Source organism: Nymphaea colorata, chromosome 8, assembly GCF_008831285.2.
Source record: "Nymphaea colorata isolate Beijing-Zhang1983 chromosome 8, ASM883128v2, whole genome shotgun sequence".
In the NCBI taxonomy this organism is placed as follows: domain Eukaryota; kingdom Viridiplantae; phylum Streptophyta; class Magnoliopsida; order Nymphaeales; family Nymphaeaceae; genus Nymphaea; species Nymphaea colorata.
The window spans coordinates 5,514,681-5,531,954 of NC_045145.1; the positions used below are offsets into that span (position 1 = coordinate 5,514,681).

Consider the following 17,274-nt stretch of genomic DNA (forward strand, 5'->3'; position numbering starts at 1 on the left):
CCAATAGGCGAGATTTCCAGGAGCCTGAGGGCAGGCTCCATTTTAAGGGGGGTGGATTGTTGCGAGCCAAAAATTGGACGACCCTACGGGCCAAGCCATGCCCAGCAGCCATGCCCCAAACCAGCGGCCAGCCAGGGCCAAGCCGGAAGAGCAGCCACCTTTGGACTCCCAAGGCCCTTCAGGATGCAAGGGAGGTTGCATCAGTCGAGGATGAGGCACGAAATGAGAGCCGCACAACCAGCCAGGTTAATCCCTGTCCTCTCCGCTGTCCTAGTGGCAGCAGAACCAGTGCCATTCTCTTCCTGACTTCCCCAGCTTTCCAACAAGCTACTGCACGCAAAGAACGGAGCTGGAAGTCAAAATCTGTAGATGTTTCTCAGAGGCCCTGATATTCTGGGAAACAGGCCGGCAGCCGCGGAACAGTTCCAGCTCGCCAATCGCAACCGCACATCTCTGCTCAGATCTCACTCTCTCGCTGGTACCATTAGAACCCTGACATCTCAGGCTTTCCAACCAGCTATTGAGCACCCAAATCCGAGCTGTGGTTGAGGAGAAATGCGTCTGAGAACCCAGGCCTGACTCTCGGCATCCTCAGGTTGATCGGCCAGCGCTCACAAGAAATGCGTCTCTGATTAAAGGCCAATATCTCGGTTATCCAGGATCAGCTTCGGGCAAATAAGGTACCGTTGGAAATCTCGTCTTCCCCCAGTTCTAACAAGCTATTATTTGCCCCATTCCGAGCAATATCCAGAGAGATATGACCAGCCGAAGGCACTGCTGTCAGTCAGCCAGAACCAGCGCGGAATCTGCCTGTCACTACTAACGTGAAGGCTTGTCTAGCCGAGTCTAAGATGGGTAATCCAGGACACGCCCACCTTGGGGACACCGCAGCAGGACACCGTGGGGACACCACCTTCTACAAGGTTCTGGTATTCTTCTGTCGTGATTGAAAGAGGAAGCCCAAGTAACGAGTAGGGCTGGTAGTCTTCCCAAGAGCAGGTCGTTGGCATCTTCAACTCCCACTTAACTACAGTAGCTCGCATGCCAATACTCAGCCGTCCGTTCAAGAAGGCATTCAAGGCTGAAGGACGTCTTCCCCATGGCAGTCATCAAGGAAGAAGGCAACCGAAGGAGATGAAGAGCCTCCCCCGTGCGCATTCCCTAGGCTGGCAATCAAGGCCATCTAACCGCCAGCCTTAAATGACTTTGGGATGGAGCAAGAACCGGCTGGCAGCTCGTTAAGGAGGCAGCACCCTAGTTTCCCTTTTCTGCTATAAAAACCCTTCTTTGCTTTAGTTTTAGGCAGGCTTTGATGAATATACTTAATCTATATTTTCTGTAAACCAGAAGGGTTCATCGGTGACTTCAAATCGCCGATGGCTCGATCATAGCTTCAATGAAGACTTTCTTTCTCCCTTCAAACTCCGTAATCTGTTAGATATTTCCTGTCGCTGTTGTTTGCTCGACGGTGAAAAGCTTGCAGCATATAGATTGTGATCTTCGGCAGCGTGGACGCCACCGGCTATCCCAGCTCTTCGATTATCCTTACGACATTCTGGAACTCCTTACGTAGACTGGAGAGATTTCCTGGCGGTGACACCCCGCCTAGACCGACGCAATCAACCTCTCCTTATACTGTAGCATGGTACGCTCCAGTAGAAGAAGATGAAACAGCTGAAGTGTGTCCCTTCCTACGGCGTGGTACGCTCTGGGGAGCCTAACAGCTTCGCACACTCCGACACTCGGGTAGGATCACTGTGGTACAACGATCGTGCTGGCAACGAAGCTCTCGTTGCCTCGACCTCGACTTCATCCTTGCGCCCTACCCTGTCCAGCGGCAGAATAGTCCCCTTCCATAACGCTTCCACAATATTTCATCTTCCGCTCGCACTCCATCAATTGTTGGCTTCATTCCATTCCGCTAGAAGCCTACTCCGTCACAAGCATTCCCCTGCCATCCACAGGCCGAATCCCATCCACATTCGACCCCTTTATTCCCTTCGGGCCTCCCTTGTTTCAGGCGAGGCAGAAGCAGTAGTGGCACCAGGCCACCAAAAGTAACCGAACCAGCCCAGCTGAACGTGTCCTTGGCTTAGCGACCGACCTCCGGGACCTCTTCGAATGCCCACGGAAGTTGGCGTCGCAACAGTTAATTGTGGGGTGCCGAAATCTCGGGCCGCGAGATTTGCCGCCGAGAGCGACTCCCCGTTCCCAAGATCACTCGAGGGAGGCCTTGTTCTCGACCGTCCGTGCGGAATCTGTCCAGTCGTGGGGAAATTGCTTAGACCCTCCTAGCCGAAGGCGACGGTGACACCGCTAGGGCTGCGGCTTGGGTCACCATGGACGAGGGTTCCGTTTGCTAGAGACTCGGCCCGCCTGGCCGATGGTGGTGCGGGTGCTTTTGGACACGAGGCCCTCCTGGCCGAATGGCGCACACCGCGGTTGAAGCTCCTTCAGCTGTGCTGAGGGGCCGGTGCTCGGCAATGATGACCAAGCGTTGGGGTGGTGAATCTCCTGGGTCTGCCACATTGATTCGCTGAGAGTCACGACAGTCTCATCCGGTGCCACTAGACGACGAAACTATCCTTCCCGCTTTGCTCCTCTTGATGAGAAACCCGAACAAGCCAAAGCTTGATTCAACCTTTCCTGCCACCCTCCCATTGGGCTATCCAGCTACCAACGAGGTTGAAGCATACTAGGGTCGAACCTTACAGGGCTCGTCGAGACCTAGTCTTGGCCTTCCATTCCGGCGATCCTTCTCCCACTGTCCACAGGGGTTAAGGCTGCCTACTAGGGTCGTCGTCAACTTGATCTTAGTACTGTAAGGGGAGGGAGCCGTGGAGATTATCAGCGCCTACCATATCCTTATCAGCCAGAGTTGTCGATGCTCGATACTAGCCAGCTACTTGGTGGTCTCCTCACCAAAAGGTACTAGCTCAACCTTGTACACACGGTTGGTCTTCTCCTTCGTTGGTACTAGCCACTTTCCGCCAGTCTTCTCTAAGCCTTCCCATACTCGACCTGCCTCTAACCACCTTCGTGTTCAAGGGGGTTGCACCGTGAAGAGCTTGCATATGCTACGGGGAAATGCGTAGATGGTCGTCACCAATGGGGGTGTTCCGGCCACCTCCACCTTGAACGATCACCGTCATTCTCTCCGGCCAGGACCACGGGCCGGGGTCTTCTTCTCTACTAGCCAGAGCCACGGGCTAGAGAGTTTCACTCATCCGGTACCACCAGACGATGAGGGAGATACACGCCATCATGGGCGGGGAATACACTACCGCTCAGGATAGGGGAATACACGCCATCGGGCGGGAAAGGGGAGAGACGATCTCAAGCAAGAGCTATAAGCTTCATATTCAAAAATATATTCCGGTATATCCTTGCCCAAGGGCTACAAGGGCTATTTATAGGCTCGTGGCCTAGATTGAAGCAAATCTATTAATTAACCTAACTAATGATGTTCAAAGCTATCCTAATTAAATGGCTCCTCGTGAAGCCTCAAACAATAAAGCCTAACTAGGGAAATGCAGATGGAATTGAAGAGGTTCTCGTGATGATGGAGATGACGAGTTCCCAAGAAGCATTGATGGGTGGTGGGTGATTGCTTGCGTGGGAATGGAAGAGGTCTCCTCGTTAATGGCATGGATGTTGCTAGACTCCAAGGAGCATTGACGATGGAGTGGATGACGATGGCCTTGATGATGAGAGATGAGTTGGCGTGGTTCCAAGGAGTATTAATGACTTGCGGTTGGGAATGATGCATGCTCCTTGACGAGAGGGAGAAGTCCTTCTCGAGGTGTTGGTGGTTGATCCCTTGATTGACAATGATGAGTGGAGGAATCGAGGATGGAATGAATGTCTGCATGGGAATGGTGAAGAGCATTGATGGCTTGCTAGACACCAAGGCACATTGATGGCCTGCATGGGAATGGCGCACAACCTTCCTCGTGCAAGGAGCTCCTTGATGATGAGGGAGAGGGTGCACTGAATGCTGGTTGGTCCCAAGGTGGATATTAATGCTTGATGCGGATACTCATACTGGCATTAACTCCGATGGTTGGGAAGGTGAAGGGGCGAGTTCTAGTTCTTCCACTAGAGTGCGGGGGGAAGATCGGTCCAGTATGAAAAGACCATTCTACCCTTCCTCGCCATGGTTTCCGCCACATTGGCTTTTCGGGTCTGCCTCGGTTGATCCATGCTGGATGTTGACTACCGTTGCTTTCCCTTTCCTGTGGCGTTGGCGTCCTGAGTGACGCTTGGTGTTACGACCGTTGCTAGCGCATCTGTCTACGCCCGGTCGTCCCACTGCTGTCCTGCGCACCGCAGTCCTCCGACTACGGTCACAGTGTTTCCACTGTGTGGCCTCTGCCCGGCCATCCCGACCGTATGGTCTGCCATAGCGCCGGTTCACCGGTGCGCCGATGTCTTTGACCTCGGCTAGCCACCTTCTCTGTTGCGGCCTCCTTTGCCTGAGGTCAGCCCAGAGGCGCTGTTTGTGCCTGCGCCCAAGGCTTGCAGCCTCGCACCTTAGTAAAGCTTACCTCGACTGGTGCTTGCGCTACGGTCTACGTGCCTGGTCTCGGCCTGTGTGGCCGAGGTGGTCACCTTCTGGCTACCTCGGGGGTCTCTTCCGGCGATAGCCCGCCCCTCCTTAGCCATGGTACTGGCCGCTCTCGACAGGGCAGAATTTGGCACGTAACATTATCCTTGTGGACCTGTATGTCTATCATGTCGTACTATAGGATCCAAGTGCTGAAGGCCCTTTAGTTAGAATAGCTTAGAGGGAGAACTGCATTTATGAGTGTTTCAAATTTGAGAATTGAAGGCAAATGCTTATCGTATCATTTTCATTCTTTCAGGTTATCTTGCTAGGTGTTGGTTCCAAAGTATCAAAAGCAATTTTGAATGCTGGAAATGGGGATTGTGTACTTCAAAGGAAACAATCATTGAGTAACATATCCATGACTTGCCCTTATATGCATCTCTTGTGGCACCTACGTATGGTGCATATTTTCTGGCTTTTGCTGTGCTGACAGTTGGTGGAACCTATTTCTGCTGTAAACTTAGAAGACAAAGGCAGCACCATGGTGGTGTTAGATACCAGGATCTTGAGATGGGTTTGCCATAATCTGACATTCTAGGCACTACCACCTCATGGAAGCTGGAACCTAGTCCAGCTAATGGTTGGAATCGAGATTGGGATGATGGTTGAGAAGATGAGGAATCAGCAACACCCAACAGACCCATGAATCGCCACGCCTCTAGAGCCACTGAAAAAGATGGATGGGAACAATTGGGATGATCGATAGCCTTCTAGTTAGAGTTGGAAAAGAGAAGAAATATATGTTATCTTTTGACTGGTCAAGATAGTCCATATTTTTATTCTAGTTAAGAGGGAAGTTCTTTTGGGCATTGGAGTGGAAAGGATGTGACAATACATGAAATCAAAGCTCATGAATGCTGACATTCACCTCTACTGCTAGACGTTGAAGCCATCAAGGACATTTTGTAGACAGTCAAAGTTCATGTGATCTTTCAATGTAACATCACTTGTCACCCCTCCTCAATACAGAGTATTTTATAGTTGGCAAAATTTGTTGGTTGAGAATTATCGGTGAGAAATTAGAAGTTCGGGTGCCTAAAATATCAAAAGGTGCATCTATTAACAACTTTGAATGGTAGGGGGGCTCCAGTTGTTAACAGATAAAGGTTTTGACTTGTTTCATGTAAAATTAACAGTTTATTCATGATAGAAGATATTGATATTGGTAATTGCAATCTTGCATGTTTCTTGCTGAAAAACCTTTGGTTTTCTGCCTACTTTTGTTTCACCATATTGGTCTGCTTCGCCTGTGAATGTGAAGCCATGCACACACTACATCACATAAAGGGGTGACAAATTCCAAAATTATATTGACCATCTCTCAAGGGAAATATACGATTGGACATCTCTCTCACTCTCTTTCACTCTCTCTCTCTCTCTATCTATATATATATATATATCTATATATATATATATATAGTTGCAATTATCATTCTTATAATACCGTAGGTCCATGGTCTAATGAAATAGACCAAAACATTGGGCAGATCTTCTATCAAAAAATAAATTGGAATAAGTGAAAGCTAAAGGCAGAGGGAAGAGAGGTGGAGTGGAATAAATATATCATATTCAAAATTTGTGTGTCCTTGGAAATCATAACGTATGTCCTTAAATATTCTCGTGAAGTACGTCTTTAATATTTGCTCGTTCGACAAGATAATGAAGGTTCTTCATGTTTAATTTCTCAGAAAAAATTGAATTGCATCTATGAATTAACTCTTTATCCCATTTCATGTGTAGCTTGATTCAGAAAGGAGCAAAATAATGCAAAACATATTAAGCATAGCTTCCTTTTCTCTTTCAAATGCCAAGTGAAGGGTTGAGTGGTGTGTTAGAGTCACGTCCTCAGTTTGATTCTTGAAGGGTGCTATCTTGATGGTATTGAAGAGTAGTGTTGATTTTGAGATTAGGGGTGACATTAAGAGGACAATTGAACTCGTTCTTGTCCCCTCCCCCTTTTCTTTCTCTCTCTGTTTCTCTGGCTTCTTTTAAACTTTCAGTTTGCCCCTGGCAGATCCCATTTATGGATCCATACTTGCATTTCTTATGGTCGTCCAAATTAGTTCATGAAGTTAAATTTGACAATATTTTTTTAATTGAATGGCTTACTCTCTAGCCTTCAGGGAAAGGGATAAGTTAATGGGCGGTATTGGAATTAAAACCACCAAGCTGCTGATTCAGTCATTCATTAAATTGATTGACATTGACAAAATCATCAAAATTCAATTTTGAAAAAAATTTATATATATTGAAAAATCATATAATTGAAAATCAAAGAAGTCTTAGAAATACTTAAAATTTATTTAAAATTTTGACATGTGGCACTATTGAATCAGCCGTTGAATTGAATTGGTCAATTCAACTTGACCGTGATAACATTGATTATTGTTCCTCAAGTATTTTGCAAACCCTTTTTATTGTTAATTGTGTACTGAAATAAAGTACTAATCATAGTTAAAGTAACAAAAGATTATATTTGTCTTAAAAGTGCAAATATATGGAACAAATTTACCAATATGAGTGCCTCAATCTTCTATAAGTCATGGATGAATTTGATGAAAGCCTTGGAACTAGCACTTACATATAGATCCAGTTGAAAGGAAGGAAATTCTACTACCTATGTGAGAGACCGTACGGGGCTCCAAGATCCAAAACTGTAACATTCGTCATTTTCAAGTGAGCCAGATCGGTCCAGACCCAGACCCGAACCCACTGGCGTGAAGGAGCCCAACGTGAGGGCTCTTCTCCCTCGCCTTTCCCTCTTCTCCCTCGTCTTCCTCCTGGTTGCCTATCGTGCCAGCGCAGAGAAGAAGAAGAAGACGGAGGTGGCGCAGGGCGGTGAGAGGACGACGACGGTGGCGCTGGTAAGCCCTCTGATCTTCTCCGCCTCTTCCTCTCCTTTCTATCTTCTTTCCTCTCCTCCTCCCTCCTCTGCAGCCCTCTCCCCTTTCCGTTAGCACCCTCTTTTTTTTCCCGTGCCCTCTTCCTTTCTGCTCAAGCTCTCTCCCCGATTCCTCTGCTCCTCTCTATCTCCCCCATTTCCCCCGCTCGATTTTCCCCTCTGCCTGTCTCTCGTTTCCCTCTGTCTGCCTCCTCTTTTCCCCCTTTTGTCTGCTCTCTCTCTCTCTCTCTCTCTGCTCAACCTTCCCCTCTGTCTACGCTCTTCAGCTCCCTCTCTACTGGAGGCCCTATTCTTATGGCAGACCCAACTCTTGAATTCTTTTTCACTAGTTTTGGGGCTGTTGGTTTGGATTGCAGCTTGGGGACGCATCATTCCCCTCCTGCCAGTGAGTTGAAAGCTTGGCGGGTGGCAGCAACAATTAATTTTAGCAGTTGGGGATCACTCGTATGCTTGAGGTGGCTATCGGAAATACTACGACAATTTAGACTCTAAGATTGGGGTGAGCAAGACTTAATCGAGCTTAAATTGTTGAATATTTGTTGTTGGAGCATGTATATTTAATGATTGAGCATGCTAGTCTAAAGATTTGATGATTTAAAATGCATGCTAGAGATGTTGCTATTTTGGGAAAAGTTTATCCCCATTTTGAGAAGGAAGAGTATCTACGTGTATAATGGTTCCTCTAACATGTTGGGTTAATTTTCGAAGCAATAGGGAAGCATGGTAAAAGTTATGATGATGTGGAGAAGATTTAGAACCGTGTTATAGAACTCGTGAAGTATGCTTTTGTTGAGGTGCATGCACGTTGCTTGTTGGGAAATAGTAGGTATGTTAGGACGATGCCTCAACTAAGGAAGCAAAGGAGAAACGGATTAGTGATTGGTTCTAGTCGAAAGCGTGGACCTTAAATCATTTGGTGACAACCTCTAGGGCTAAGAAGAGGCCTACTGGAGGGCTTTGTGGGTCGACACTACCCGTCGACACCTTCTTGAGGCGATGACATGTGCCTCAATGATTTTGTTTTATATTTGTATGGATTGTGAAACTAAACAAGTAGAGAATTTACCACTTGTGTATGTTTGTAGGTACATTGGGCATGTCTAGTAGATCTTGAGAAACTAAACGTGAAGCTCGAGTTGGTTTGAAGTGTTTTGTGGATGCGCGACATGTATGGCGGCATTTTAGGCAAATCCCTACCTGAGACCAATTTGTGAATGTGTGTCCCTAGGATCAACGATCCTAGGATTGTGATGTGATTGAATGATTGTAAAGTGAATGAATGAATGTATGTATGAGTATTTAATGCTTATGTGATTAGTTTTGTTTAAAATTTTTTACGCAATTGCATGTGCATGCTAGATTGATAACTGCTTAGGATAGATGAGGTGGGGTATCGAGTCGAGTGTCTCCTCGACCCCAATTGTGTATAGAAAGCATCCTAGAATGGTAGCTGCCTAGGACAGCTACGAGCCAATCACGGATCGAGACTACTCTTCGGGATTTGGCTAAGTTTTAAAAGATGTGATTGATGTGTTTGATAAGATGTAAACTTTTATGAATGTGAATGTTGTGATTTGTTGCATATGTATTGTCGTGGACAATGATGCAATTGAATGAGATTGGAGGTAGTTGTACCCATATTGTTATAACGGCTAGCTAAGGCTGTTAAAGTTATGTGTAGCCCTCGTGTGGAGGCAATTGGAGGTGTGAGTGCACTCGTGAAGTGAACCACCCTCATGAGCTAGCCAGTCATTTTGTGAATGTGCAATTATAATGCTAAGAATGAAAAAATAAGAGATCAGAGGCCAGTGGGCTGTGGCAATGTGTTTGGAAGTTGTCCCACCTTCTCCATTGTTCTCGCTTGTTTGGAGCGCAGGCGGTGCAAGGTCCCAGGGTATTGTTGTGTGATGTACTTGGAGCGTTGGGCTCCCACCTTCCCAAACTGGGTGTCCTAGGGAAGGCTGAGTATCTCTCCTTGGAATTCACACATCTATGAATGAGTGCTCTACCGCTGCAGTGGGAATGGATCCATATTGTTTCGGGCCACCACGGGGGTAGTCTCCTGGCTGCAGGCCACTCGCGGTGTCCACATGCCTGTGTTTGCACCCACAGGAACTGTCAATTCACCAAAGTTAAAGTAAATGAAAAGAATGTGATTGTAAATGTGAATGAAGTATATGTGAATGTAGTGAATATGCGTGAAGTTAATGTGATTATGAATTATGTTAAGTTCGGTCATTGATTGGCCTTTGCATGTCGTGTTTTATGTGAGGGGCCTTTTTGGCAAGTCGTGTGATTGTATGCCCTATTACAACATGATAGTGATTGATTTCAAAATTGTTATATCCCACATTTGAGCCCTTACTATAGAGGGTTAGGCATTTTTCTGGTTTGTTGCAATACTGTTAAGGCTAAGCCTTCTGTTGTTTTTATTTTTCAGGTTTTGGCAGACCCGAGGCAGCAGGTTGATCAGATGGTTGAGCTCACATCCTACTAGGAGGTTTTGGGTCCTTTGTAGTGCCGGCGCGTCTTATTTTGGTTATATTGATGTCATGTTTTTTTTAGTCATCAATTATACGGTTTGGGGCATTTTTGTCACACACATATATATGATTTTGTATGATCTAAAATTGTTATATAAATGAAAATTTACCCCATTGTTTCGAATGACATAGCTCCCTCCTTTTTGAATTGTTGTGTCATTGCACCTCAATGATTTTTGCTTAAAAAAAAAGATGTTTGAGGTTTAAAAGGTTAGGGTATGACAGCTTTGGTATCAGAGCTATGGCAAAACCCCACTATGGATGTGAGTTAAAGATTGTCTACTTGATCGAATTGTTATTGTAGCATTGATTTTTCAGTAAAGTATAAGTATATAATGTGATCGATGTTTTGAAACATTGTGCTGATGCACGTATGTGATTTGATTTGAAAGATTGGTCAAGGAGCTTGTTTGAGAATGAAGGTTCTTGTTTGTACAGATGGAGTACTAATGTAGGGGTAAAAAACGAGTTGGGCTACCTGCAAAGGCTCAAGGAGAGCCAAGTTCGGCTCATTCAGATGCACATACCCTAGTGAATGATAGCACATCGGGACAACAGTATGCCCAGATTGGTGTGGATGCCCAAACCCCACCAAGGCAGACTCCACCTATGGATAGGGCTGCACACGAGCCGAGTCGAGCTCGAGTTCAGCCAGCTTGAGCTCGGCTCGACTTATATTTAGTCAGCTCGAGCTCGACTCGAGCTCGACATGAGCTTGATGACTTTAACTTGAACTCGACTCGATAAATTGTTTCCAAGCTCGAGCTCGACTCGAACGGCTCAACTCATTATTTCTTTCTTCGCACACGGTTCCTCCAACACCTGCCATAAATGCCATGGCTCGTTTTACAACACCCAGTGTTAATGGCAGTGTTAATGGCATTGCATTAAATGCGGCGGGAGAAGGGAGAAAGCGCGTGGGAGAGAAAAGAGAAAAAGGGAAGGGAGATAATGGCATTGGCATTAAATGCGGAGGGAGAAAAAGGTGTGCGGTGGGAGAAGAGAAAAGGTACGGGAGAGAAAACAGAAAAAGAGGAAGGAAGAAAAATGAGAGGGAAAAAAACAAAAAAAACGAGACAAAACGAAGAACGAAGAAAACTTAAAAAAAATTAAAATCGAGTCAAGTCGAGTTTAATCGAGTCAAGCTTGACTAACTCGAACTCGACTCGTTAACGTACTCGAGTTTAACATTCAGCTCGAACTTGACTCGTTTATAAACGAGTCGAGCTCGAGCTCGAGTTTTTTCGAGCGAGTTCGAGTTGAGCCCGAGTTGGCTCGACTCGTTGTGCAGCCCTACCTATGGATTAACAGACTATACTGCTGACAACCTTGCAGACACTGACCTCCCTTGTACAGTCGATGGTCAGTAAACAGAGGAGCCATGCCTCTTCTACAGGAGACACCACCGCACCATCTAAAGAGAAAGCAACAGTGGTGTCATTCAAGCAGTTTATGTCAATGTTGTCGTCTATCTTTACTGAAGATAGCAGTCTAGACAAGGCAGAAGAATGGATTGGAGAGATTGAACACATCTTTGAGCTCCTAAAGATGCCAGAAGGAGACAAGGTAAACTATGGCTCTTACCGGTTGAAAGGTGATGCCAAGAAATGGTGGCAATCGACTCGTGAGATCCTGTTTACAGACCAACAGTCGATCCCATGGAAGCAGTTCAGGGATTCCTTCTTCAGCACTTACTTTCTAGTGCATGCCAGAAACAAGAAGATGCAAGAGTTTCTAGAATTGCAACAAAACCAGTTGAGCTTGCAGGCCAACAGTCGATCCCATCGACACTTGGAGGCGTATAGCCCGCACATCTATACCACTAATGAGGCTAGAGCAGACAAGTTCGTACATGGATTGTGTGATGGACTGAGAAGAGAAGTTATATCAAGCAGACCTTGTGATTTGGACGAGGCGGTTACGATGGATAGATGCATGAAAGAGGACTGGGCAAGGACACAAAAGGACCATCACAAGAAGGCACGCCAGCACTCAAACGGTGGGCGAACACAGGTCAAGCACCGCCACTTTACAGGCAGGGCAAAGCCTTATGAGGGGTGCGATGACCAAACATTCAGGCGGAACAGGCCAAACCGCAATGATGCCACACAGGGTCAGTGGCTACTCTGACTTCACTAAGGTGCCCACTTGTTCACGTGTGCACCCCGGGAAGCCGTGCTATCAGGAGTCTGGAGCTTGTCTACACTGTGGAAGGATGTGACACTTAATCAAAGATTACACCACAAAGCGAGAAAAAGAGTTGAAGAAGCCTGAGGTCGGTTCTTCTAGCGCCCAACAAATGACTAGACATGTGTATGCGACTACTGTGAAGGAGCTTCAGGCACACGACCCTATTGAAGGTACTTTACTTATTAGTTCTCATATTGCTAGAGTGTTGTTTGATGCAGGGGCGACTCATTCCTTTATATCTTAGTCGATTTGCCACTTCACTAAAAGTGTCCGCTAGGAAGATGCCATATGTTTTAAAAGTGATCATCCCTATGCATGCACAAGATTTGTGTAACGACTATCTACCCGATGTGGACGTGGAGATCCATCAACATCACTTATTTGCACAGTTGGTGATCATAAGTCTCAGTGGATTCGATGTGATTTTGGGCATGGATTGGCTATATATGCATTATGCCAATATAGATTGCAGGAAGAAGCAGATATAGTTGTTGATTCATGAGATACAACCTACGGAATTTCATGCTCGTAAAGCTAGTCGAGCTAGATATGGGCATTATGAATTCAGGGTCATGCCTTTTGGGTTGACCAATGCCCCTGTAGTATTTATGGACCTCATGAATCGGGTTTTTCAAGACTACTTGGATCAGTTTGTTATTGTTTTTGTGGATGATATTCTGGTGTACTCAGATAGTGAGGCAGAGCATGGAGATCACTTAAGGAGGGTGTTGGGTATTTTGTGCAAGCATAAGTTATATGCCAAATACTCAAAATGTGAATTTTTGCTAGAGAATGTAAACTTCCTTGGTCATGTGATCTCAAAGGATGGAGTTTCTATAGATCCAGCTAAGGTGTCGGTTGTACAGGACTGGAAGACGCTGTGTAATGTTATTGAGGTTAGAAGTTTTTTGGGTTTAGCAGGATATTACCGCAGGTTTATACAGGACTTTTTGAAAATAGCTATGCCCATGACTAAGCTATTGAGAAAATGAGTGAAGTTTGTTTAGAATGAAGAGTGCGAGAAGAGTTTCCAAACCTTGAAGGACAAACTTACCATCACCTCTATTTTGACGCTTCCATCGGCTCATTCTGGATTTGTGGTACACATCAATGCATCGGGAATTGGCTATGGTTGTGTATTGATGCAACATGGTCACGTAGTGGCATATGCATCAAGACAGTTGAAGGCACATGAGCAACATTATCCCACTCATGATTTGGAGTTGGGAGTAGTTGTGTTTGCATTGAAGATATAGAAGCACTACTTTTATGGGGCAATATTTGAGGTGTTTACAGACCACAAGTCATTGAAGTACATATTCTCCCAAAAGGATCTCAATTTGAGGCAAAGAAGATGGATCAAATACTTAAAACTATGATTTCAAAATATCATATCATCCAGAAAAAGCGAATGTAGTGGCTGATGCTTTGAGTAGACATGCTAAGGTGACATTATACAGTATGATGAATCACTCTTGGATGTTGTTGTAGGATATGATAGCTTGGCAGCCTCACCTTTGTGACGAGAATAGGGCAACAATGACTACTTTTGTGAGACATCCTCTATTGGAGGATATTATATTGAGGCAAAAGGAGGATATTGAGTTTGCTAAAAACATGGAAGAAAGTAAGAAGAGAGATTCTCTTTGGTATCAAGATGAAGATGGTTCATTGTAGTTTCGACGAAGATTGTGGGTCCCTAGTGATGAAAGGGTGAAGCGTCAGTTGCTTGATAAAGCTCAAAAATCTAAGTTTTCCATTCACTCTGGCAATACAAAGATGTTTCAAGATATGAGAAGAAATTTTTTATGGCTACCGCGAAATTGGAGAATTTGTGGCAAAATGTTTGGTTTGCCAATGGGTCAAGGCAGAACATCAACAACCAAGAGGTTTGTTGTAGAGAATTGATATTTCAGTGTGAAAATGGGAGGACCTTACGATGGATTTCATAGTTGGGTTACCTCATACCAGGAGACAAGATGACGCTATATGGGTGATTGTTGATCGACTTATGAAGCCCGCTCATTTTCTGCCGATCAGAATCAGTCAGTCATTGGAAAGTCTCGTAGATTTAGACATTGGCGAGATAGTGAGATTGTATGGAGTGCCAAAGTCTATCATTACGGATCGAGATCAACGTTTTACCTATAAGTTTTAGGGGCAATTGCAAAAGACATTGGGTATGAAGCTTAAGTTGAGTACAACATTCCACCCTTAAACTGATGGGCAATCTGAGAGGACCAATCAGACCTTAGAGGACATGTTACGTGCTTGTGTTTTAGACTGAAAAAGAGAATGGGGTAAACATGTGAAATTGGCAGAGTTTGCATATAATAACAGTTACCACTCTACTATCGGGATGGTGCCTTTTGAGGCCCTGTATGGAAGGTCATGCAGATCGCTAGCTTGTTGGACCGAATTGAGTAATGGCAAGATCGAGAACCCTTTAGTATTGCAACATTACACTGATCAAGTACAATTGATAAGGAAAAAGTTGTTGACTGCACAGAGTAGACAGAAAAGTTATGCTGACAATCGACACAGAGAGTTGGCTTTTGGGGTTGGTGATCATGTGTTCTTGAAGGTTTCACCTACAAAAGGCGTTTTTCGATTTGGTGTTAAGGGAAAGTTGAGCCCGAGGTTCATAGCACCTTTTGAAATATTAGAGAAGATCGGAGAGGTGGTGTACAGATTGACACTACCACCTAATTTGAGTATGTTCATAACATTTTCTATGTTTCCATGCTTCGAAAATATGTACCAGATCCTACACATGTGATTGATTTTTAAGGTATTCAGGTGCAAAATGATTTGACGATGGAAGACAAACCTATCCGAATTATTGATCAAAGAGAGCAAGTGGTTCGTACTAAGAGAATTCCTCTAGTGAGAGTTGAATGGAAACACCATAGGTTAAAGGAGAGCACATGGGAACTCGAGAAGGATATGCGAGAGAAGTATCCACACTTATTCCTACATAGAGGTATGATCTAAATTTTGAGGACCAATTTTTATTTAAGGAGGGTAGGATATAACATTCATCATTTTCAAGTAGGCCAGATCGGGTATAGACCTGGACCGGAACCCATCGGCGTGAAGGAGACCGATGCGAGGGCTCTTCTCCCTCGTCTTCCTCCCGGTTGCCTCTCGTGCCAGCATAGAGAAGAAGAAGAAGACGGAGGAGGTGCAGGGCGGCGACGAGGACGGCGGCGGTGGAGCTAGTTGGCCCTCTGATCTCTCTCCGCCTCTTCCTCTCCTTTCTATCTTTTTTCTTCTCCTCCTCCCTCCTGTGCAGACCTCTCCCCTTTCCGTTAGCACCTTTTTTTTTCCCGTGCCCTCTCTTCCTTTCTGCTCGAGCTCTTTCCCAATCTCCTCTGCTCCTCTCTATCTCCCCCATTTCCCCCACTCGATTTTCCCCTCTGCCTGTCTCTCGTTTCCCTCTGTCCACCTCCTCTTTTCCCCCTTTTGTCTGCTCTGTCTCTCTCTGCTCGACCTTCCCTTCTGTGTATGCTCTTTAGCTCCCTCTCTGCCGGAGGCCCTATTCTTGTGGCAGACCGTCCTCTTGAATCCTTTTTCACTAGTTTTGGGGCTGTTGGTTTGGATTGCAGCTTGGGGACGCATCATTCCCCTCCTACCGGCGAGTTGAAAGCTTGGCGGGTGGCAGCAACAATTAATTTTAGCAGTTGGGGATCACTTGTATGCTTGTGGTGGCTGCCGGGAATGCTACGACAGTTTGGACTCTAAGATTGGGGTTAACAAGACCTAATCAAGCTTAAATTGTTGAATATTTGTTGTTGGAGCATGTATATTTAATGATTGAGCATGCTAGTCTAAAGATTTGATGATTTAAAATGCATGCTAGAGATGTTGCTATTTTGGGGATAGTTTATGCTCATTTTGAGAAAGTCGATTATATCTAGCAGCATGCTGCTGCAAAATAAATATACATCCACATGTCCTCTAGCCATTAAAATTTTTCGTTGGCATTCACCTTTTAGACACAATGTCAAATGCAAGCCTTATATTTATGTTTTCTCTGGTATAAGCCTCACTTTTTAGAACAGTTTGATAATTGGTTGCTTGCTTGGGACTGGTCTTCTGTCAAGTTCCACTAGCTACACAAAATCAGTTCAGACATTAACACGTTTTCTATAAGTCATGGATGAATTTGATAAAAGCCTTGGAACTGACACTTACATATAGATCCAGTTGAAAGGAAGGAAATTCTACTACCTACGTGAGAGACCGTCCTGGCCTCCAAGATCCAAAACTGTGCGGTGCCTGAGTTGGGGCCTGTTCTGACCTTAACTAATGCATCACTTTTCTGTCCACTAGAACAAAGGGTATAGGCACCCGTGCTACTCAAACCAACAACCAGCCACTAACCAACCATGAGCTCAAGCTAATGTACGAACAAGCTACAAGCATATCAATGATATTAAGTTACTGTATTATTATGCCATTTGAAGCAAAGATAGTAACTGGATGCTGGATGAATAAGTTCATTAAATTCAACAGCAGTGGTAGAGCATGGAATTTTTTTTTTTACTGTAGGGCACTTGAGTCACTGTTGGGTGGAGGCAGTTGTGAGTATTGTGTAGGCCAATAACCACACAAACTCGCAAAAAATCCTATTTTCAAATTGATCCTTTGGGGAAATTGTCTTTATTTACATCTTTGGAGTTCCTTAAAAATTTTAAATTTTTAGAACTAGTGCCCCTTAACCAAAAGCCGGATAAATGCTCAGCTTCATTGCAATAAAATGCTTTCACCAGCTCACATGTAGCTTGCTACTTTGCAATAAAATATTGACACTAACCCACATGTAACTCGGCCGTTGTTCAAAAACATGTACTACTTCTTTTCTTACCTTCCTTATGTTGGCCCACATGTAATTCGCATACGGTTCAAAAACATGTACTTTTTCTTTTAACTTTTTTTTATCTTGTTTGCAGTGTGGAACATTCATAATTCTTGTCTATTTTCATTCTATATGTCTCATAAAAATGTTTCAAACAAGCAGCCCATTG

The 17,274-nt window shown here is 44.9% G+C and overlaps 1 protein-coding gene across 1 annotated transcript; it reads left to right on the top strand.

Moving 5' to 3' along the window:
• Positions 1-3,833: 3,833 nt before the first annotated feature.
• On the top strand, positions 3,834-12,184 carry LOC116258856 (uncharacterized). The gene is made up of 4 exons (XM_031636273.1): positions 3,834-3,911; positions 4,866-4,931; positions 5,043-5,123; positions 11,390-12,184. Exons 1-4 carry the CDS (start codon positions 3,834-3,836, stop codon positions 12,182-12,184), a joined length of 1,020 nt encoding a protein of 339 aa, XP_031492133.1.
• Positions 12,185-17,274: the final 5,090 nt, after the last annotated feature.

Coding starts and splice junctions, on each gene's coding strand:
- LOC116258856 (XM_031636273.1), top strand. CDS start 3,834: ATGAGTGGAGGAATCGAGGATGGAATGAATGTCTGCATGGGAATGGTG. Junction 3,912..4,865: donor ATGGCTTGCTAGACACCAAG/GCACATTGATGG, acceptor TCATTCTTTCAG/GTTATCTTGCTAGGTGTTGG. Junction 5,124..11,389: donor ATACCAGGATCTTGAGATGG/GTTTGCCATAAT, acceptor ACAACCTTGCAG/ACACTGACCTCCCTTGTACA.